Raw genomic sequence first — 24,194 nt, 5'->3', positions numbered from 1 at the left:
GTAGAGGATGAGCTAGAACTCCTTACTAATAACCTATTTCAAGAATATTTGTTTGAACATGACATTTACCAGAGCATGACTTCTGTTCCTTCCAAAAGGCACGTCATGCTCCTATGATTTGTCAATTCCTCTGATTATGTTAGTAAGAGACTGTCTTAGTGAGAATGTTTTTGCACTCATTTTTTCATAATAATGTATAATGCATTCTTTTATAATTATATATGACAGTGAGAAACAGAATGAATCAGGGTGAGCAAGACCAGCACAGCTGCTGAATCCCTGGACAGGCACTCAGTGAATGGGGAAAATCTGGGCTCAGAATCTACAGAGAATAGGGAGGGTTCCCTGTACTTACAAGTTGAATAGTTGAGTATCTTGTCAGTTAAAATTCATTTTCCAAGTAAAAAGTCTCACTTGTTAATTAGTTTAATTCATATATGTATATATATATATATACACACACACATATGTTATTATATATACATAATTATATATTACGTGCCTACTAAATGTCAAGCACTGTGTTGGGCATTGGAGAGGAGATAGTGAGCAAAACAGGTAGATATAGCCTTACCTTACAGTTCTTACAAATATTTATTTCCTAAATAAAACTCATCAGTTTTATAAATCTTCATCATTAACACTAACACTTTGCTTTTATTGATTGAGGAGGAGGAGGAGAGGAGGATTGATTTATTTTTAACCCAGAAATGATGATTTTATTATTAAAGGACTGAGTCTCCAAAGAGATGGGTGAACAACAAAGTTGAGAGCAGGTCCAACTCGTGCATTAGTGGACAAATATCAAGCATTTCTGTGTGTTGGGCACTGTCTAAATATTGGGACAATAGTGGTGAAGAAAAGAAAAAGACATCCCTGTCATTATGCAGATAATAGTCATCATATAATGTTATTTGGACACTATAAATGGCTTTGAACATACCTATAGTGTCTAATAGTTGCAGACCCCTTTGCATTACTTTACAGAAGAATTTTTGTTTAAATAGAAAAAGCATTGATATTATTCAAATCAAGGTGGCCCACAAGGCAATATGTCATTATGATGCGTGCTACTGAAACCGGTCTGGAATCACTGAGATGTATGTAAAATGAGGTGCAGTGACTGCCAAGGAGGGGCTTCTGTGTCAGATGAATCTGTGTCTATTCCCAGGTCTGGCACTTAATAGTTGACTGGCTGCATCTTAGGTTCCCTCCTCTAGAAAACAGGGTTACTATTACCTCTGGCTTGCTAGGAGAATGAAAAGAAATAATGCACATAAAGCCCTCAGCAGAGTAATACAGGGCACACAGTAAGACATCTGTATGGGAAATGAAACATCAAAGCATCAATCAAGAAAGTGAAATTATCACAATGTCATCTCTAGGCAAGAAAAAGAACTCTCTAAGAAAGTCTTGCTTTGAGACCAGAATAATTTATAAGAACTGAACTGGGATTTTAACTTAATATGTGTTCTTTTAAACAGACAATGCCTATTAGGAGTGTACTGAGGAAATAGAGAAGAACAGAGAAATTATGCAGAGTTATGCCAAATAGCTGACTGAATACTCTAAACTGTCCAGTAATGCAGATGTTAGGCAGAGGCATGATGTTCTCCTTCTTAAATAGCCATTAGAGGGCAGTGTGAGAACAGAGATGGTATGATTTGATACTATCCCATTGATTATTTTTCAATGAAGAAAAAAGAATCTAATTCAGAATAAGAGTTGCTTGCACTCAAGCAAATTAAGTAATTGCATTTGACTTCAAAAAATAGACATGGTCTTGAAATAGGCGGAGAATTTCATCCTTGAGGAAAGTGGCTAACCAAGCCTGGCAGCAAGGCTGGGCAGAAACTGGGCAGACCCAGTTGTGAATCCCTCCAGCACCATGTTAGGGACATGACCCCTCTGGCCCCATAGTGACACATTCTCCAACCATCCCATCAGCATGGCTCACAAGGTGCCTTGAGAATCAGTAATCTGCCAGGCTTCCTCACAGTGAGGGGCAACAGGTCCACCCCTACCTTTGCAGGTGAGGAAGGAGAGGTGAGTAGTCCACCTAATCATACCAGCTGGGTCTGCTGCCTGTGTATGGCCCTTTCCTGTGTTTTCATGTTGCTCTCTCCTAATAATTTTCTTTTCAACAAGGATTCCTTTTATCCCTGGCTTTATACGTGTTCACATGGGCTATAATGTGCCTTGTATTTTCTTTACTTATGAGTCTGAAATTTTCAAGGAAAATATGTGGGATTTGGGGGTGCCTGTGGGAATAATGTGAAGGTTAATACCTGTGTAGTAAGGAAGTGAGAACCATTTCTCCTCCTGCAGGGATCAGATGCTCAGCTACAACCTCGGCAGAAGGCTCCCAGCTGATCATGTGAGCGGGTACCTGCAGTTTAAAGTGGAAGTCACATCTTCTGTCCATGAAGGTGAGGTGCCTGTACACATCCATAAACACTCGCTAAATCTTGCTCTCTGGGCAGTTGGCATTTGAAGAGAATTGAGTTTGTGTTCTGTTCTGAAAATAAAATAGCTTTCAAATAATCATTTGAAATATGATAATCACTTGCTGAAATTTTCAAAGCAGAGAGGAAAGCCTGTTTGTCACAAAATGTCTCTTAGAATTTCACCTGCATTTTGAAACTAAGCAGCAGAATTCCTGCAGGAGTTAGCATATACATAACTCACATGTCAAACTCGCTGCATGCTGTGTAGTCGGGTGTGTTGACACTCAGCAAGTTGGTAATACCACCAAATGGCTTTAGTCGGATGACCAAATTCTTTGAACCAATTGGTCACGAGACAAAAGATCATGAAAAGTTCATTTGCTATTTCTAGTTCATCTTTACAAATGCTGCTTTCTCATCCAGATGCATCTCCAGAAGCTGTTGGCACGATCCTTGGAGTCAGTACTGTGAACGGAGATCTAGGAAGCCCGTCTGATGACGAGGACATGCCAGGGAGCCATCATGACAGCCCTGTTTGTGCTAATGGACCAGTGTCTGAGGAAAGTACTGCTGAGGGGACACCCAAGCATTCTTTCAGGACTAGTTCTACTCTGGAAATAGACACAGAGGATTTAATCTCTACTTCTTCAAGGACCTCACCTCCCAGAGGCCGTCAGGATTCACTCAATGATTATTTAGATGCTATTGAACACAATGGCCCTTCCAGGCCAGGAGCAGCAACCTCCTCTGAGAGGGCCATGGGAGCCTCTCCAAAACTAAGGAGTAGTTTTCCCACTGACACAAGACTCAATGCAATGCTTCATATTGATTCTGATGAAGAAGATCATGAGTTCCAGCAAGACCTGGGTTATCCATCTTCCTTGGAAGAAGAAGGTGGTTTGATCATGTTTAGCAGGGCATCGAGAACTGATGATGGCAGCCTGACATCTCAGACAAAGCCAGAGGATGAGCACCCAGTTGAAAATGAGGAAACCTCTCTGCACGAAGCAGCTTCCTTTGAGGATAAGCCAGAGAACCTTCCCGAGCTTGCAGATGGCTCCTTGCCCTCAGACCCAGCCCCAGAGGAAAGCGAAACTGGCCCAGAGTCTCAGCCCAGTGCTGACCAGGGCAGCACTGAGTTGTGTGGCTCTCAAGAGGTTGATCAGCCTATAAGTGGGGCGGACACGGGGACTTCTGACACATCAGGAGGGAGCCGAAGAGCCATCAGTGAGACCGAGTCCCTGGATCAGGGGTCTGAGCCGTCCCAGGTGTCCTCCGAAACAGAACCCAGTGACCCTGCCAGGACAGAGAGCGTGAGTGAAGCCAGCACCAGGCCTGAGGGAGAGAGTGACCTGGAAGGTGCTGACAGCTCCTGCAACGAGAGTGTGACCACACAGCTGTCCTCAGTGGACACTCGGTGCTCCTCCATGGAGAGTGCACGGTTTCCCGAAACTCCAGCCTTTTCTTCTCAGGAAGAGGAAGATGGGGCCTGTGCAGCAGAGCCCCCCAGCAGTGGTCCTGCTGAAGGGTCTCAAGATCCCATATGCACTCCGGGTTCTTTACCTGTGGTACAGGTGCCCAGTGGGGAGGAGGAAGGGCCAGCGACAGATTCAGCCACATTACCTGACCAGGAGGAGCTTGGGGAGGTCTGGCAGCGGAGAGGGAGCCTAGAGGGAGCTGCTGCTGCTGCCCCTGAAAGCCAGCCCCAGGAAGAAGGTGATGCTGGGGATGCCCAAGGCGCTTGTGAAGGGGCCATTGCCCAGGAGGAAGGCGCTACTGGAGGTAGGATGCAGGAGACTCAGTGCTTGGAGAGAAGTTGTGTTGTTTTCCCCTCAATGCAAATTATATTGCAGTTGCATATGACCTGAATTCCTCGCTGTGGGGTTCTGGAGTTAGCAAAAGGAATGAGAAGGGAAAGAGGGGGAAGATCAAAAATAGAACCAGAAAGAGCTGGAAATAGGGAACAAATGTATGGGCATTTGTTAGGCCTCAGTTCTAAATCAGTACTTATTATTATTATTATTATTATTATTATTATTTAATACATCTTCTGTGGCTAAAATAAGAGACCTGGCAAACAAGAGGTTTCAAACTTAAATAATGAATTTCTAATGGGTCCTGATACAAAAACAAATAGACTGGCAGTTTTGACCTAGTATAATCTACAGAGGTTAGTAAGAAAACCTAAGTCACACCCCCTTCATAAAACCTCAGAGTAGCAGGTTAGTATGTGCTTTGCATCAGTTTTTGTTTTTGTTTTTTGTCCTGCATAGCATAAGAGATGTCAATCAAGTTAGGTGATACATTCTGACACTTGAAGCACAAGCCAGTGTCTGAAAACGCAAATTTAGACATTAAATTTGCATTGAATCTCAGTGAATGTGGCTCTCTAGAATGATTCTTTTATAATGTTTTAATAGAGATGCATTAAAAAGTTAAAGGGTAATTATTTCATATGCCAAAAATAAGATAGACTGAAATTGGCATGGTTTTCTTATTCTATAATTAATTTTTCTACCTAAATTATTTCTTCTTTTTCCTCTTTCTCCTGTTTTATTTTTGCTTCTTTCATTATCTTGTGGCCTTTTTGTACCCTAAAGCATTAGTGCATGTGCAGAGCAGAGGCCAGGTGAGTGAGGGAGGAGGAGGGGGACAAAGGGGGAGGAAATGTATGCAGAGGACATTGCTTTATAAATAAATTGCTATTTATTCTCTTTTTTCATTTCTTGATTCTCATATGGGAAATGAGACTACAGAAAACAGATACCAGCCTCAGGATTGATGTTAGATCTTTTGTTTGTTTTTTTAATTAAGACTGTTTAACACTGAGAGTGAAAGCAATACCTAAGTAACGTTGTACCTTTAATCCTAGGTTCTCAAGCCAATGGCCACCAGCCCTTGCGGTCACTACCTTCAGTGCGCCAGGATGTCAGCCGGTACCAGAGGGTGGATGAGGCTCTCCCACCAAGTGAGCAACTGTTGACTAAAGGGCCCACCTTAATCACAGGGTGCAAGGGACACAAGCAGATCCAATCCATGGGTCCTAGGGAGGCAGGAGTCTTGGGGTTGCTCCTTGACAGGGTGATGTAGTCTGGAAAATGCTATGCCCTGACTCTCTTGGGCCTCACTCTGTGGAATGAAAAGACAGCTGGGGGAAAAGTAAACACTGCACTGCCTGTGGAATAAATACTGTAATCATGGAAGTAAGATCCAGAAATATTGGGCAATTTGGTGCATAATAGAATCTTTAAAAATTATGCCTAATAGCAGCATGAATTTTTATTCAGTTAGCAGACAAATTGGTCCAGTTTCTTAGAAAAGCCTCATTCTGAGTAATATACTGCCTTTTTGTTTACTTCCATCTTTTTAAAATAATTAAGCACAAGATTCTGAAGTCTTCCCTTGGGGATATGAAGAGAAATGTTATTAATCTCAGAAATTAGCCTCCTGTTTGGGGGCCCATGACAGTTATCTGGGTATTTAAAAGATGTTTCATTTCTTTTACTTTCAGGAGACACTTATCACTTAGAGGAGAGATGGTTGAGGATTAGTGGTGCTAGGAAATAGTTACACAGTCTGCATTCAAAGTGCCAGGCATAGTCTGGACAAAATTTAAACTCAATTTAAATTTCTAGAGTCCCTTAAAGTAGTGTTGTTCTGTGAAACCAATGCATTTTTGAGGAATAATTATACAGATCAGTAAATACTGTGTGTAAGAAAACATTAGAAAATGTACCCTTAGCTTTGTTGCTTTTCTCTTCTTATTCACCCTCTTCTCTGTTCACCCATCTTATGTGGGATCATGGCAAGAGCTTTGACTGTATATTTTGAAAATGAGGGCTGTAAGAGGAGGGCATGAATTTAAAGGGCCAAAATACTGAATTCATTCTTAGTTTTGGAGAAGCTAACAAAAGAGATAAATAGTACTATCGTTTTTTTCAAAAATTGGCTTAATCCTTTTGAAATTCTGTTGTACCAGATCCTCCCCTTGTTTGTACATTGGGATCACTAAAACCTATTATTCATAGAAAACCTATTTTTAAAATACATTTTTAAAAAATATATTTTAAAAAATAGAACAAGGGGCTGGGATTGTGGCTCAGTGGTAGAGCGCTTGCCTGATATGTATGAGGCACTGGGTTTGATTCTCAGCACCACATATAAGTAAATGAATAAAATAAAGATTTATCAACAACTAAAAATATTTTAAAAAATAGAACAAGAGATTAATTAATCATTTGTCATCTGAAGCAGGTGGAGGGACAAGAAATTAAAACTTCCTATAGTTTACTCTGGGAGAAAAGATCAGAGTCAGGAAAGAGGAATATTCCTGGGAGATATTTAGGTATAATTGGAGCAAAATGAATTGAGAACATGACGAATTATTCTGGGAGACCTTTGTTTGTATGTGTATGTAGATTAATAGTAACCAGAGCTTCTGGGGGCAGGATAAGGAGACAGCATTGCACAAGTTCATCCATTAGTGGCATCCCCCTAGTCACATCAATTGCTCTAATTTTTGTTGGACATAATTTTGTTCTTTAGTTTATATTCAGTGAGGATGAGAAGCTTCTTGCTGAAGTGGTGATCACCATTTATGATACCTCAATTTGTTTTTTTTTAACACTGATAACTGCTTACATAGATAAAATTCCTCTTGGTATTTCTTATTTGCAAACAATTGACAATTCATTTCAATAAGTTCATATGTTCACAAGTGAGAGCAATTTAATGGTCCATTCTGTTTTATGAGTGACAGATGAATAGGCAGACAAATCCCAAGACGTGTCCCCTTTGTTCAGTGGTTTTCAGTGGTACCCCCTAGTAGGGGGCACTTGGGGTCTGTGGACTGTCTTTCATCGTAATAGTGTTTGCAAAGAGTTGCTGGATGTAGTGGCTGAGTCCTGAGATGCCAAACCTCCTGCAATGATGGGACAGTCTGACCCAACAAAGAACTGTCTTGCCCAGAATTCTAACAGTATGCCCACTGAGAAATATGCCTCAGCCCTGATTTATTTAGTACTCAATAAATGATGCTTTTTTTTAATAAAATATAACCAGAATTTTTATATTTTAAAAACTCAGAACTGAAAATGCCTTCCTCTAAAAATGAGATTAAGTACACACACAAACACACACACACACACACACACACACACATACACACATACACACACACACATTGCAAGCAGTTTGCAAATTTGAGGATTTATGGATTTATACAATTGAGGTAGGTAGGTTACAAAGTAGGGTCTGAGTGTACCTGATGACTGTTGAGCTCCGTCCCCCATTCCCATGTGTGTCTCATCCTTCCTACAGTCTGTTTAATCCCTGGACTGCCCTCACTAGTTGTCTGTCCCCACCCGGCCACTCTGCCTTCCTTTTCTGGCTAGACACTCTATTGCCACCTCTGACCTTCCTTGTCCTACAACTATGACATCTGCATTCCTCTGTGTCTTTTGCCTTCTGTAGCTCAGCTGAGGGGCATCTGGTTGGAGTGTGCAGATTGGTCCATCTCTTAAATGACCTCACTGAATTATTTTAAGGCTAACAGCTCTACTTTTTAAAAGATGTATTTCTTATAGTAACTCAAATTTGTGTAGTATTATTTTACACTTCAATAAAGCACTTTCACATGCTTTCTTTTTTGTTGTTTGGATAATTTTGTGAAGTAGATCAAACTTATATATAGTTTATGGATCGATGTGTGGAAGTCAGCTAATCGGATTGCTCGATCTTATATACAAAGCTCAGATGAATTAAGGAATTTATTTAAGATCCCATGCTAGTCAAAGTTGAGGCAGTTTCAAACATTGCTTTTCCTGCAACAGGTAGTCTGATCTGAGATTAGAAGGGAAGGGGCTGTTGTATAGGTAGGTGAATGTAGATTCTGAAAGTCTGCATAGAAGCAAAGGAGTGGTATGTGATTTATTTGATATCAGTGACATCTCAAATCAGACAGCTTGGGGGTTTCACTGAAACTTCACTATGAGGTTCTACTTTGAGGTCAGACCAAGGAAGCCTCTGTACATGCTCAGGTTTCTTCTCTTACAGGATGGGTTTAGGCAGCAGGAACCTCCCTGGGGAAGCCCCTCACCCGCAAGAGCAGTCGCAGTGACTTTGTGAGCCAACATTGGGTCCTGACAGATTTCCCCTGTTCAGTGTCTGTGTCAGCCTGTGTGACCTTTTTCTCTCTGTGCCAGTCACTGTCCATACCTTCAGGACAAACTACAGAAGCAGTGTGCTTTGGGCTTGGGTAGCCCCCAAACTTGATTTTTATAAATTATTCCTCACTATTCTTGTTGTCGTTATTGTTATTTTAATATATTTTCACTTTAAAAATATTTGCTACAACATATAGTGAGGAAACTGTCCAGCAAACTTATGCTTCTCTCTGATGATTAAACACCCCAATTAAGAGGATTCGGTGGTGGTCCTGGCTTTGCCACTTCAGTCCTATAGCTGGTCACGTCAGAGTAACAGTTCCTGAGCTTCTGTTTGAATTCTTTTTATCTAGAGCAGGATTTTCTTGCTTGTTTGCTGCTTCTTCCAGTCTCATTCCTCCTATCTCAGGATTGGGGACAGATCTTAGACTTGGTATCAACTACTCAGCTGTGGGAGTGATTTACCAGTTGATCCTCCAAATCTCACTCCCACCTTAGGCCATGAGTATACACTGTGACCTTGTGGGCCATGTACCTATAACCACTGGTCAAGAGATGTTCTCATGATTCATAGACAATAAGAAAGGCCAGGCCTTGGAGGAGGGCTGGCTCTGTCCATAGCCTTCCAAGGAGATAGTGTGGACCTGAATGTGAACTGAGCACAAATTCCAAGATGTGCAGCCCTTGTTCAGTGGTTTTCAGTGGTGCCACCCAGTAGGGGACATCTGGGGTCTGTACCTTTCATCATAACAGTGTTTGTTATTATCAGACAACATTATCAGCATGACAATTTTGGACTTTTAAGCATTAAGGGAAAAAAAAAAAAGCCATCCCAGCCCCTCTGAAAAACTGTTTTCTTTTCCTCTTATTGACTCCAGTGTACTTATAACCGAACCCCCTGCTGTACTAGAGACAATGTGGATTATTGTGTGTTTTTTTCCCCAGAAGGATAGTTTTTCTAGGAATAGGAATGGATTCAGGATAAACTCTCTGCATTGGTGAGCTCTGATAGGATCCCAGCATGGTTGCTGGATTATGTATAGGATGGGTGCAAATGTGAGGCCTGGAAAAATACAGGGAGACATTTACCACCTCTTTGTGATTGCATACTTTTGTAATTAAAGCATCCTTCAAAATGAAAGCCTGAAAGTAGACAGCAAATCCGAAAAGTGTAATTAATCCTCTTTAGGGCCAGGGGTTCTTAATCTCTAGAGATTAAAATTGAGTTTGGAGGAAAACAAATTGATGCTCTTAAACTAAAAAGCTACTTGCTTAAAAATTAAAGAATAAGGGACAAAATATTCAGCTACCTGAACTTTTAAAACTTTTTTCTTCAAATAAAATATAGCAGAAAACAGCACATTCAGCCTCCTGAATATTTTCCAACTGAACATACCTATACAACCAAACAGCACATCACCAGCACCCTAGAAATCCCTTTTGGGCCCTCTGTCAGTCACTAACTCCCCCTGATGGGGAAGAGACCCACCATCCTGACTCCCCAATCATGTTTTGTTTTTTGCACTTTAAACAAGTGGAATCAGACTTACTTGAGTGTTAAAATAACAACAGCAAAGAAATCTTTTAAACACAACCATCTGTCATCTATCACAAAGTTTATATCTTTTCTTCAAACTAATTTATTATGGCTGTACCATCTTTCCATTTTGGTGATGATACCATAGTTTTATAATTTTCTCATAGTGGACTTATAAATGTAACCATTCAGAATTGGGGTTTATTAAGTCCACTGTAACCAATTTAAGCCTCCACCCGTAGTCCTCTCTCCCCCTTGATTGATACAGTTCATTGGCTTCCCCTGATATATATGGAGCTCATTCCCTTTGGCCATTGACCTTCCTTCCCCATCTCCCCATTTGCTGAGATAAATTTACATCTCATCTGATCACTAACCAGGCGGTCCAATGGAGACCAAAGTCCAGTTTGAGGGAGTGGGAAAGAGGATGATGACAAGAACAGAAGGATCAATAGTACAACCCTGCTCCCTTCCCACACATGTTGATTCTAAAAACTCTTAAGACCTTACCTGCCCTGCCTGCCTCTTTGCCCTGCCTAGGGAATCAGTGCTATGGCGGTGGTCATGGAGAGAGTTTTACCAGCTTTCTAAATCTCGGATTTCCTCTTACTGTCTTAACTATTTAGAGTGGAGTATTTATATTTAAGTTTCAGGATGTCAAAGAGGCCACTTGTTCCTAGATTTTAATGTGAGGTACTTAGGCTGAAGTTTACCTTCTTCTGAACCCACATCTCATGACCTCTGAGAAATCTAGCATTAGCTCCATGGGTTTGTTCAGTAAATTAGCTTCAGTAATAAGTGCTTATTAACGTATGCCAGTGTTTCTCAAATTTTAGTGTTTCTAGTTTTTAGTTTTTGTTTAAAATTTTAGTTTTCTCAAAATTTAGTTTAGGAATCACTTGGAAAGGTTAAAAAGAAAAGTGAGTCCTCTATTCAGAGTCTGAATCTGAAGATTGTAGTGTGTCCTAGGAATCTCCACTTTTATTGATCCTCAAAGAGATTCTCATATGTTTTCCAAGTCCCCCTGTACCTTGAGAATAATTTCTCTAGATAATAAATTTCAAATTCTATTATTGCCATGAATCTCTTTATGTAAATAAAATCTTATGTGGAATGCCAGTGTACACCACAGATCACATTGGGGCTTCTGTGGCTAAAGTAGAGTTGGTGAGTGGTTCCAGAGTCCCTCCACTCAACGTTCCAAAGATGCTAGACCTGTAAGGCTTAGTTAATTAGAGTTTAGTTTGGAAATTCTAACCTCTACAAAAGACATATGAGGTGATACTAAGATATTGCTGGGGCCTTATTGAACCTAATGTAAAAAAGTGTGCATCATTTGCTAGATTATAGCATTTTAGAACTGGAAGGGGCCCTAGATAATGTTTAAATCTGGACTCTAATTTTCAAAAACTGTTGTCTGTAGGGGCTGAGGTTGTGGCTTAGTGGTAGAGTGCTTGCCTAGCATGTGTGAGGCACTGGGTTTGATCCTCAGCACCACATAAAAAAAAGTAAATAAATAAATAAAGATATTGTGTCCAACTACACACACACACACACACACACACACACACACACACACACACAAACTGTGGTCTGTAGAGTTGTAGTAACTTTTTGAAGTTCGTGTAGTATTATGTGTGACAAGACATGGTCAGAAACCAGGTTTTTTATCTCTCAATTTGGTGCATCATCCTAGTCCACCCACATTCACCAATAAAATGCTCTTGGTCTCACAGCACCCTGATTGTGTATTTTTACAGTGTACAATCAGGATAAGAAAGTGTTAAGATTCCTGTTGTCTTTCTTTACCTACCTGAGTTTAGCATGGTTTCTTTCAAAAAGCTTTGATTCTGTAAAATGACTTCTCATGTGAAGAACAACCAGGCCCAGCAGAGCATAGGGACTTTAACCCAGAGACCCAGGAGGGGAGGCTGGGAGCCCTGCCAGGGGCCTGCCAGTCCCTGGCCAGGTGTGAGGAAGTAGAGAGGATCAGCTGAGAGGGAGATACCTGGGAGGCACATCGTGGCTTAGAGCTCGGCTAGCCACACTCCATGCCCATCCCTGGCCCCTACCAGCTTCTTCCTCTGTGGAGTAGAGGCCAGAACATGAATTCCCTGAGGTTATTTGAGAATTAAAGAAAGTTCTATGATTATTATCCTCCTTATTATCTCCAAGGGACAAGTTGGAAAACACAGCATCTTTTCCTACTTAATAAAAAGAAAATAACATTTAATAATACGTTGCTAGTTTTGAGAAGATGAGAAAGTTCTAGAGCTAAGTGGTGGGAACAATTGCCTGGCAACAGAAATGCCCTCGAATTATATGCTTAAAAATGGCTAAAATGTTAAATTACATATTATGTATATTTAACCACAATAGAAACATGCATATATAAAAAAGAAAGAAAGATGAATAAGATATTAGAGCAATTATACCCTTCAAAATAAGTGATAGGTACAACAGAGGCCTAATCCTCCCACAGGCACCTCTCTTGATTTGCCTGGATGGATGGGTATTGATCACTTGGATAGGAACGAATATGCAGTTCATCAGTAAGCCAACAGCACAATTGTCTTTACACATCCAATGCCAAACACCCGCTTGGAGTCAGCAATATAGAATTTCTTTTTATGGAGACTTAAGTAGCAGCATTAATTTGAAGATATGATATTTGATAGAGATAGTCTTAACATATTCAACATCCCATGTTCTTAGAAAGCAAACTTTTGGTCCTATTATCTTATTCATCCTATTGCACATAGAAATATCTTTACTGAAAAACAAGTTAAAAGTTTTCTCTGGCCTTTGTAGAAGGAGAATACAAGAAACATTTTTATAGCATTACACCATTTTAAATCATTTGTTCCTTTATTATATGCTATGTGCAAGGTAACAGTGGTGAATATATTTAGAGAACCTGTCCCCAAATCCCCTATTTTGCTACCCTTATAGCGCTAAACAGGCTACATCCACATCTTGTTTGGTAAATCCTGTTTAGTTACTTCCAAGAAAAAGTTCCATCTGTGAATTTTTTTTTTTAAACTTTCTTTTGTCAGGAAATGGAAAGTATGTAGCAATGTGTTTTCTTTTCTGCCTTAACTGCCAAAAAATTTAGAGCCAGAATTTAGTAATAACCTTATCTAAGACACTTGGCAGCATTTTTTTCTGTTTCCTTTAGTTTGCTTCTGTTCCTTTTTTTTTTCTTTAATTTCTAATTGACCTATTCTATGTTTTTAAAATTAGGAGCTACTCTAAACATTCTTGTTGAAGGAATGATCATTTGTTTTCATGTGAACTTGATTTGACATAGTGTGTGCATGTATTATCCTAGCTCTAATGAGACAAAAATGAGATAAAAGTAATTCACTCTTGAAATCTATGAGATGGCAAGCATGTAAAGGGCTTTGGAGTGTGGTTTCTGGAGATGCTTTCATGTCCTTACATTTGTCAGGGAAGCACAGGCGATATATGAGGTCTTTTGGAAATGTCCTGTTGATGGGATGGTAGCTATGCTCTAGATTTTCAGATATGAAGGGCAGGTTTGTTGAGAGTGTGTTACCTTGGAGCGTCAGTGGCTTTGAGTCATTGTCATCTGTGTGGTGCTTATTCATTGTTCCAATTTTTCTTTCTCTTGCCACTTGTCATAAATTACAGTGTGCTGAGATCAACAAAGATATCTTTCAACTCCCAGCTGAAGCAGTGATCCTCAGGGGCAGTCCTGTGCCGGCTGGTATCTCTCTTGCAGGTTTTCTCGACCCTAAGAACATTGTCAAAATACTTGTTTTATGTACTTCTAGAGCAAATAATAAGTGAGGTGATCATGTGGAGAGTTTTGAGATAATTAGAGTTCTTAGGAGAAACTGTATATTAATTTAAAAATATATAAAAATAGAGAGAGCTTCCCCCATTAAAGACTAGATTCTGCTCTTTTCATGTTTCCTGTTTGAATTTCCCTTTCTAAATGCAATAAGTTCCAAACATTTGCCTTCTGAGAAGACAACTCATGCTCTGTGCATTTAAATGAGGGAACGGCCTCCTAGAGAGTCACAGAGGTGGGATGTCTAGCTCTGAAGACTGGTCTGCTCTGTTTTTACTGAACATGTACTTATGTATTTTTGTTGGCAGAGACTAACACACTTAATGTGATTGCTTAACATACAATTAAATAATCTTTAAAAACTTGTATTTATTTGAGGTTGGAGGGAAGAAATTGTCCTTGCTCTAAAAATGTGTTCATCTTTGGGAAAGTGCAAATTGAAGTGTATAGATAATGATACTGTTTGATCACTGGGCTAGCATTCATTAGCTACTTTTCTTCTGAAGACTAAATTGACTACAGTTGTGTGTAAATTTGTACATGGAAGTTTCCGGTTTGAATTTTTTTTAATCTAACCTAGGAAAAAAAATAGAGAAAATAAACACCAATACCAATTTTGATGTGACAGTTGAGAATATTAGGATGCAAACATGTACTTTTAAAGTACTGATGTTCATATATGAAGGACAAGAGCTATGGGCAACTTTGAAAAGATTCTCTACATTTAGAGGTTCTTTAGGAGATTTGTATTATACACACAGGGTAGACTTAATAACCAGTAACAACAGTTTCTTAAGTGGACTGGGAAGAAATGCTGGATTACACAGTGAGGTATATGTCATTAGCCCCAAATTATACCATGTCAGAGAGAGAGAACTTGAACTTAATGAACCACATTAATGAACCACATTAGTGGCCCCAGCTCCTCCTCCTAATGCCTCTCGGTGCCTTGCTGCTGTTTAGACTGGGAGGCGCGCATTGACAGCCATGGCAGGATCTTCTACGTGGATCACGTAAACAGAACCACAACGTGGCAGCGGCCGACAGCTCCCCCAGCCCCACAGGTGCTGCAGAGATCTAACTCCATACAACAAATGGAGCAGCTCAACCGGCGGTGAGGATGCATGTTTTTGCTATTAACATTCTGTCTTGTGGTTGGGTTTTACCTGGTGCAAAGTATAAGACACAGCTGTCTCTTTCATCTCAGTGTGTTCTGGCATTAAAGTATAGCTAAAACCTCTTTTAATTCATAGACTCCACTGGACTTTTTTTGGTGGTTGAAAAAAAAAAAACCCCACATATATGCACACATTGGAAATAAATAGTAATGACCCTTTTAGACAACCCACGGCTATTGTTTTTTATTAAATAGAACATATGCGTTTAGAATTTGAAGCCAAATACCTTTTCTAATCTCCAGAATCTTCCTTTGTGTTGCATCTTTGTTATCAACCTCTGTTTTTTCAATCAGCCATTTTTTTCAAGAACTAATTACAGTGAAACATAAAGCTATTCTTTCCTTTAGCAATATAGGAATTTAGTTTTCTTTGGTAAAGGGCCACAATTTTAAGTTTTATTAATAGGTTAGGGAAATGTTTCACAAACAATAGATAGAAAAAAATCCAATGCCGTGAAATTTACTTATACAATTGGATGGTCCACAGGGTCAGGGAACGGGAAGCTGGGGAGGACATAAGTGAATATGAGAAAGAAGGTAGTGAAAACTTTGAGGCTTGGGGGGAGCAGTTGGGTCCCACCTTTTAGAGTCTACTGGAATGTAACTATAGACTCATGATCTTAGTTATCAGAGCATCCGCAGAACCATGACTAATGAGAGGCCTGAGGAAAATACCAGTGCTATTGATGGGGCCGGGGAGGAAGCCGACTTTCACCAAGCCAGTGCAGGTAAGAACCTTGGGTTTGTTGGATTTTATAGACTCATAAAAGTAGGAAATAAATGATTAAGAATTTCCCAGGATATGAGCTTTTCTTTAGGAGAACTCTTGATCTTCAATAAAATCTGATAACCTAACTCAAAAAAAAATTACCACAAACCCCTTCAAATCCTTTACCTTTTATTAGTACTATGAAAAGAATCACAAATAGAATATAAATTACCATAGTCTCTGAATCTGTGGGATAGTGGGAGAGGAATCTGATCATTTTGAAAGAGTCTAAGAATGCATTAAAGTGGATTCAATTTAGTTTTAGTGTAATTGAGAACAATTGGGTCTTACGTATGAATTTATATTAAGGAAAATAGAAGTGTTGGGGGGTTGAAGTAACATCAGATGATAGAGGTATTGTTTGGTTCTTATGAAACCTAGACTGAAGTGAACAGAACAATTTCCTTGAAAGCCTTTGTGGTCTGTCCTGTCCAGATTTCCGCCGGGAGAATGTCCTGCCCCACTCTACCTCCAGATCCAGGCTCACGTTGCTGTTACAGTCTCCCCCTGTGAAGTTCCTCATCAGCCCAGAGTTCTTCACCGTGCTGCATTCTAACCCTGTGAGTAGCAAATCTGGAGGAAGGTGATGGGAAAACAACTGGTCAGAGAAACCTGTGCTCACTTATGTAATGAGAGTAAGAATAACAGCCAGCGATCTGAGCACTTCACTGCATGTTTTAACCCACTTAGTCCAAAGTCTCCTTGTCTTGCTGCTTTAACGACAAGACAAAACAGAAAGCCATGAAATCGAGTGGCTTAGGAACAATGAAAATTTATCTTTCACAGTTCTGGAGGGTGGTAAGCGTAGGCTCTGTGTGCTGGCGGATTTGGTGTCAAGTGAGGGCTCATTTCCTGGTTCACAGACAGGACCTTCATGCTGCTTCCTCACAGTGTGGAAGGGTTGAAGGTCTCTTTTTGGGTTTCTTCACTAATTCCACTCATGAGGATTCCACCCTTATGCCCTTCACCTCTTAGGCCATCTCCCAATCCATCTCCTAAGACCATTATGTTGGTGATTAAGGTTCAACATATGGATTTTGGGGGACACAGACATAGACTGACCATACATACCAACAGTGGATTCCCTTTTATGTATGGACACTGAGCTAAGTCCTAAGGGCACAAAGATCAGAGCAGGCATGGGCCCTGGGATCTCAGACTTGAAAGACTATACCAGAAAGATCATTCCATAAGTCTCTCAAGGCTAAGGAAATGGCTTGCTGAAGACATTAGGTAGAGGAAGTATGTTGTAGTGGCATGTAGTGACCTAGGATGAGGGAAACGTTGTCCTTAGAAGCCCAGATGGACATAATCCATTTGTCATGGCATGAATTAGAAGGAGCCTGGGCAAGGAGGCGAGGAAATAGAGAGGAAGGTAATAAAAGGCATGGCATCAGAGGAATCACAAGCAAACTTGGCAAGATTTGGGGGGGATTATATAGATAGAATAGAACCTGAAGGTGACCTTGAATATTAATAATACACATAAGTAATAAATAATACATAGTTAATAATAATAAGGGAAGTTATAATGAGGGATTGCTTAGAGGAATGGAAGGAGAACATATCAGATTTAACAAATTATGTATCCTTGGAAAAACAGATGAGACAACGGGAAACGTAGAAGTTAGCATAGTCATAACACTAAGAGTTCTGAGTGAGGTCATTAGGATGTCCATATTTTTTTGATATTAATATATTCTGTCTTACTTCATTGGCTTTGCTTTATAAGTATAAGCATCTGCCTGGTTTTACTCATCATTATCTCTGGGTTTATAGGTTTAGCTTGGAACAAAGACGTTTTGGGTAGAGGGTGACAATGGCTAGCACACTGGCTATCCTTGTATCATGTGAGAGGAGTTAGACTGGCCATACATACCTGCAGTTTTTGGATTCCCTTTTATGTCTGGGCGCTGAGCTGAGTCTTAAGGGCACAAAGATCAGAGCAGGCATGGGCCCTGGGATCTCAGACTTGAAAAAACATCACAATGCCATGACCAGAGTTATGAGTGCAGTGATGGAAAGCTGTAGAAGACATGCTGGAGTGAGTGATTAACTCCAGGGGGAAAGCACACACAAGGAGCCATCGACAGGTTTGCATCTGAAATAGGTCTTAATGGCTGGACTGGAGCTTGTCCTAGAATAAGATGGGCAAGAGCACTCTAGGTAGAAGGGAAAAGCACTTTATGGAACAAGACATTCAGGACACTGCAGGACTGTCTTGATAATTATTAATTACAGAAGCACAGAAATTGGATTAGCAGTTTAAAGCCAGTTTGGTGTTATTGATATGTTGAAAGCATAGGACACTGGAAAAGTCAGCCTTGAGGCTGGAAAGGTGAGCAGAAGCCAGAGCACATCAACCTAAACTCATGTACTCGTGTCTAGGAGGTAACAGACTTTTTTTTTACCAAGAAGAAAGGGCTAACATTTAGGGTTGTCACTCAACACAAAGTACCATGGTGTAGTGGGAAGAGTTTTGGACTTGGAGTCAGAGAGTAAGGCTTCCCTTTGTTCATTTGTTTTATCATTTCAGTCCACCTATATTTATTAAAAGTCTGTGATTTGGTATATTCTAGATTGTGGAGTTATAGTTGTAAATAAAATAGAGTGATAGATAACAGATGAGTGAATAAAAAAGGATAATTAATATGACGCATCATAGCCTGAGGCAACTGGAGCGGTACACTGGAATAGAGCACTTGGGCAGAAACTGTTTCAGATGTGAGGAGGGTGATGGGGTATAGGAAGGGGACAGGCAGTCCTCCCCAGGGATCCCAGGAATATTCAAGCTGTCATAAAATGTCAAGAAGCTAGTTTGGTAAAGGTCTGTGAGCAGAACCTACTTTGCGAAAAAAGAGCTGTAGTTTGCAGGCAGGAAGGAGTTTGAGGGGCATATAATAATCTCAGATAACTGAGAGGGGATACAGAATATAAAGCTTACATGATCTGGCAAGGAATTTGGACTTTAATATAAATGGACTTCATTCTAAAATTGATTCCTCTATGTAGGTGATTTAGATTTCTAGAAAGTTCTAGCTACTTTGGGAGAATGGGTAATAAAGTGCAAACCTGGCTTTGGAAAGACAGGTGAAAAGGCTTTGTGAGGAGATGTAGAAGTGGCTTGGACCAGTGCAGTATCAGTAGACATTGAGACAAGTAAGTGAACGTGTGATGTGTTTTGGATGGAGGGCTGACATTATGGTAATAGGCTGGAGTGTAGGGATAAGAAAGCATCACATAAAAATAAATAAATAAAATAAAGATATTGTGTCCAACTACAACTAAAAAATAAATATCAAAAAAAAAAAAAGAAAGAAAAAGACTTCAGGAAGGAGCAACTGATTGTATGATAATATTCCAGGGATTGTTGATAAATATTTGTTGATAAATATGTGTATATGTATATATGTATATGCATTTCTCTTTTAAAAATATATACACACATATATAACTATAAAATTTATCTATATAAAGGAAATATAGTGTACAGTTTATAAGTAAAAGTAAAATATGCATAGAATGCTTTTGTTGATTTTCCCCACTATTGTATCAGTAACCAACCTACAGTGGTAATGGTAATTGATTAACGGTTTAGTTCCAAGAGGGATACTTTTGTTTTCATTAATGAGTAGGACAAGAGTGAAACAAAGAAAACAGGGAAATAGGGAAGTCATACTCTTGTTAATGAGGTCAGCACCTTCTTTGTTGAGCCAGATAATAGTTTTTGAATACTGGACCTGTGTTTCTTCATTTTGTTCCTGTGAGATATTCACAATGTAACAGCATGATTTGAAGTTTAGTTTGCATTAGTAGCATATTATTTTCTCCATCAATTTCTAAGTCAGAAAAAGGCAACCAATTTTTTTCTCTAAAGGATCAGAGAGTAAATATTTTAGGTGTTTGGACCAAGGACAATATGTAAACACAGGGACCTGGCTGTGTTCCAATGATACTTTGTTTACAAACACAGTCAGGCTGATCTAAACACCTTCAAAACAATACATCACACCCTGATTTGTATTTACCCTCTTCTGCACTGTGCATACGCCCACCAAGGCCAAACTCAAGATGCTAATGACCTCACCAAGCACAGGTTCTGACTTCTGTATGTGGGCTGCTTTCTTTGGTACAAGTTTCTCATCACTTCAGTATTTCCATCAGAGGCTGGAATAACAGTCGCCAGGCTGTGGTCTAAGACTGTGGTTATTAAACTTGGAAGGCTTAAAAAAAAAAAAAAAAAAAACGCACATTCTTTGTTCCTTGGAGAATCTGGTTCAATAGGTCTGGAGTGGGTCCCAGGAGTCTGTATTCATTTACTTATGTAAGGTCCCTTAAGTAATTGAGTTGCAATTAGGGGCTTATAATTTGGGATCTCCCAATGTTAAGACATTGCATCAAAGGACCCCATTGCCTACATCACAACTGTACACCTTATAGACTTTTTGACAGCTAAATCGTCTTAAAAGTGTGAAAATTCTAAGCACCTAACTGGTTTTCTTGCTCACTTTGTTTTCTTTTTGTTGTTATCTTTCATTTTTCTATATTTGAGCATGATTTTAAAATTTCTTTGGATAGCCCATCATGATTTTAAAGTACTCTTTCTAAAGCATTTCAATTTTTTTCTTCTTTATACCCAAACTGCATTCATTATTGGCTAAAAAAATGATCCATGCTGTACATCTATGCAAATCTGTAAGATTTAAATTCTGTTGGTTTAGAAGGCATATTTCCCTGACTTACATGCGGCAGAAATTAAAGCAGTTGGGTTTTTCTTGCTAAATGTCTCAAGGTAGCACTAATGGGATAAGATTATGTAGAAGTCATTACTTGTTGGAGTTCTTCTCTTTCCTAGATTAGTAGAGAATATTAGAAAACAACTCATTTGGTCTATCTTCATTTTTTTGTTTATGTTTTTAATTTTGCTTTTGCTTGAATTGCTTATGCTATATAATTCTTTATGTAGATTCCTTGTTTGTATTATTGAAATATTCAATATGCAAAATGAGTGTTTTAATTTAAAGGTTTGCCTAATTCTCTGTTTTTATGATTGAAAGGTACCAGTTTGTGTTGCAAGATAGTCATAAGAAATAGATATTGTGTGGAAATAATTTACCTGATAATTCTCATTAAAAAGAACAAAAGTAAGTAGAAATATGGTGTCATAACGCCAAAGGAAAACTTGATAAACAAAATTTTGATATTTTTCTTTGGTATGGGGGTTTGATTTCAGATATATTCTACTGCCCTCTGCTGGTTGTGATCAGATTTTCTCTAGAATTGTCTCAAGTATTTCTTTCTAACTCAAGATTTAGTTGTTAGCGCCACGTCTTTCATAGTTGGTATGCCTGTGTTTATCTGACTATACATAAATGTACTTAATTATATGCAACTGAGTAATGTTTCCAATATACATGCCAAATAATTATTACTTTGACTATTAATAAGCACTAAAAATACATGAATTCCAACATATAAATTCCTTGGCACTTAATGAAGAAAATTATTATTCTATAATTCACAAATATACTTTTACAGGTCAAGAATTACTATCATAGCAAAATAGATGAACCGATAGTTTATAGTTGTTTCTGTTAACAGATTTAAATTTCCCTCCATTTTATTTTCTAACCAGATGAAAACAATGTAAAATTCTTTGTAATTTAAAATATTAGGAAGATAGATTGTATAAGACAGGACTCTTCATTCCCCAACCAGTTTCTTCTAGAGATAATATTTCCTGATTTTGTTTGTAATAAATTTTGTTTATGGAATGTGTACAAGTGAATATGTGGATATGAGAGACATTTGCTGTAGATTCAGTGATGCCATTTTCCAATCCTAAATTCAAAATGCCTATTCTTTTTTTTATTTTTATTTTTTGCAGTGCTGAGGATTGAACCCAGGGCTTTACATATGGTAGGCAAACACACTACCATTGAGCTACATCCCCAGCCCCACAATGCTGATTATTAAGAGAAACCTGCAAAAAAAGGAGGGTGGGCTAGGGATTATCATTTGCATTTGCATTGTGGTTGATGGATAAGAACTATTTATATATAATTTTTTTATTTTGCTGCCAAATGATAAGAACATTCTCCTCAGCTCTTTTCACTATTTTCACTAAAACCTCAAACACTTAACCAAACAAGTTTCATTTAAGCTCCAAGTTTAATTTTAACCAAATTCCAATAAAGAAATTCAATCAGTCATTGGCTCAACCATTGAGTGTCTTGCTAGGCAGACATGAAACAAAGAGAGAGGCTGGGAAAGGGAGTTTTGAAACAGAGAAAAAATAACTAAAAAGGATAAGTTCACTCACTTCAAAAGAAAACAAAACATAATGTTTTCCAGAGATCTTTTAAAGGGGCTTTATCTGCTATTAAGGTTGGCCAACTCTCCTTCACTCCCTGTGACTCCTTTAGCAACCCCTCCCCAGGTAAAATCATTCTGTGCACTTGTGTCAGTTATGTTACAACAGAGCTGCCACTCACTCCTTCCTGATCTGCTTTTGTTTCAGGTAAAAACTCAGATCCATTTACTTCATCTTTTTCTTTAAGACAAACAAATCAACAAACAAATGCAGAAAAAGATCCTTACCTAGTTAGGACCATAAATCCCAGAGGGAGAATAAGATTGATTTCTTCTCTCTTGAACCACAGCTTTTCTGACATCAGCCTTCATGAAGACCGAACCCTTTCCATCCAGTCTCACCCGTGTAGTGTCTCTTCACTCACATTCTTAGTTCTGCTGGTTCTCCAGGATGTTTCAGCATCTGCACCACCATTGTCTTCTCTTTTCCAGCTCTACTCTTTACCTCCTGTGAGCTCTTCCTCCCACATCCCTCTATAATTTCCCTCTCCATCCTTTTGAGTGATCAGGTCTATATCCTCAGGGTTTAGCACAAGGCTTAGCACGTAGTTAATGAAAGGAAAGAAGACCCTGCTTAGTTAACAGAGAGTGTGATGCTAGCCCAAGATCTTCAAAGACTAAGAGAGAAAACAACTTTACTACCATCATTTATCTGTTATAAAACAGTTATGATATGTATAATCCCCTATATATTCTTCTAATTACTTGAACTCTGTATTTTATAGTGATTTTTACCTCTTCAAAGCATTTTCACATCCTTTGTTCTATTAAATTTGAATCTCACATGCCTCTGAAAAAAGCAAGGGAGTTATTATCCCATCTTATATTTGAGGCAATTGAGGCAGACAAAAATTAAGTGGTTTTCCTTGTCTCTGTCCATAAGTGATAGAGGTCTGACCAGAGTCCTCATTGTAGTGCTGTACGAAATGGAGTATAAATATCCAGTAATAAAAGAATATTTATACCTCATTTTGAATTTTATCTGTATCTCTCTATTCAATTACATCTATACAATACTCATATAAATACATACACACTACAGTATATACCATACACATATGTATATACATTTATGTGTGTATATACACATGTGTGTATATGTGTGTGTGTGTGTGTGAATATATATGCATACATACATGCATACATGTTAAAAAAAATGGTTTCTTTGTAAAAATGTAGCAGTGTAGAGAGATGTTCCTGTTTGCCTTAAGTGTTTTGAATAAACCCTGACAGTCATGTGTATTTTATTCAGATTTGAAAAGACTGATTCTAAAAGTTTGCTAGTTAATAATGAAAAATATTTTTTTGCACTTAATTTACCTTGGTAGATGCTTTTTGCAAAGATCAGTCAACTCTGGCACTATGTTGCATGTCTCAGTGAGTGGAGGGGGAAGATGAAAGGATATGATTAATTAGAAGAAGAATCTTAAGATTCCTGTGCATAAAAGAGCTACCCCACTGCCAGGAATTATTTCAACCCTGAGGCTAGGATGAGTACCTTAACCTAACTGCTTAGGATTCTGCTACTTTTCTTTAGCAGGTTGAGAAGCATTTGTAGTGCTCTAGATTAGGAATTGTGGTGTGACCTTTTATTATAATGGGAGGAGGGAAAAGCGAAAGGGACCAAGAGGTACACCCATTTATAACAACAGGATAATCCTACAATGATTTGTCCCCAAAGAGACTTATTAGGAGTAAGATTCAAGAGCTTTTTTTTGTTGTTGTTTGTTTGTTTGTTTGTTTTCCATTGCTGTTCAAACTCAGTCTCAGGCCTCTACGTTTGCAATGGTTTATGTGAAAATGTATCAGGAACTCAGAGCCAAAAGTAGAAACCAGAGGCTGGCTGATTGTACTCAAAACTCTAAGCCAAGACCAGCCATAGAGTAAATTATTAGTTAGCTAAAGTTTGTC

The 24,194-nt window shown here is 38.9% G+C and overlaps 1 protein-coding gene across 4 annotated transcripts in view; it reads left to right on the top strand.

Annotated features, from left to right (window-relative positions):
- HECW2 (HECT, C2 and WW domain containing E3 ubiquitin protein ligase 2) overlaps window positions 1–24,194 on the top strand; it is a 360,484-nt gene that overhangs the window by 241,620 nt on the left and 94,670 nt on the right. For all 4 annotated transcript variants that reach the window (XM_081260931.1, XM_081260932.1, XM_081260930.1 and 1 more), the window contains 6 exons: window positions 2,329–2,429; window positions 2,871–4,229; window positions 5,320–5,415; window positions 14,929–15,079; window positions 15,767–15,870; window positions 16,347–16,471. In XM_081260931.1, the coding sequence (XP_081117057.1) occupies window positions 2,329–2,429; window positions 2,871–4,229; window positions 5,320–5,415; window positions 14,929–15,079; window positions 15,767–15,870; window positions 16,347–16,471 (1,936 nt within the window). The remainder of the gene's footprint in view (window positions 1–2,328; window positions 2,430–2,870; window positions 4,230–5,319; window positions 5,416–14,928; window positions 15,080–15,766; window positions 15,871–16,346; window positions 16,472–24,194) is intronic.

Source organism: Spermophilus citellus (genome assembly GCF_964194105.1).
Source record: "Spermophilus citellus genome assembly, chromosome: 11".
Taxonomy (NCBI): domain Eukaryota; kingdom Metazoa; phylum Chordata; class Mammalia; order Rodentia; family Sciuridae; genus Spermophilus; species Spermophilus citellus.
This window is presented reverse-complemented; position numbering and strand designations above follow the sequence as displayed.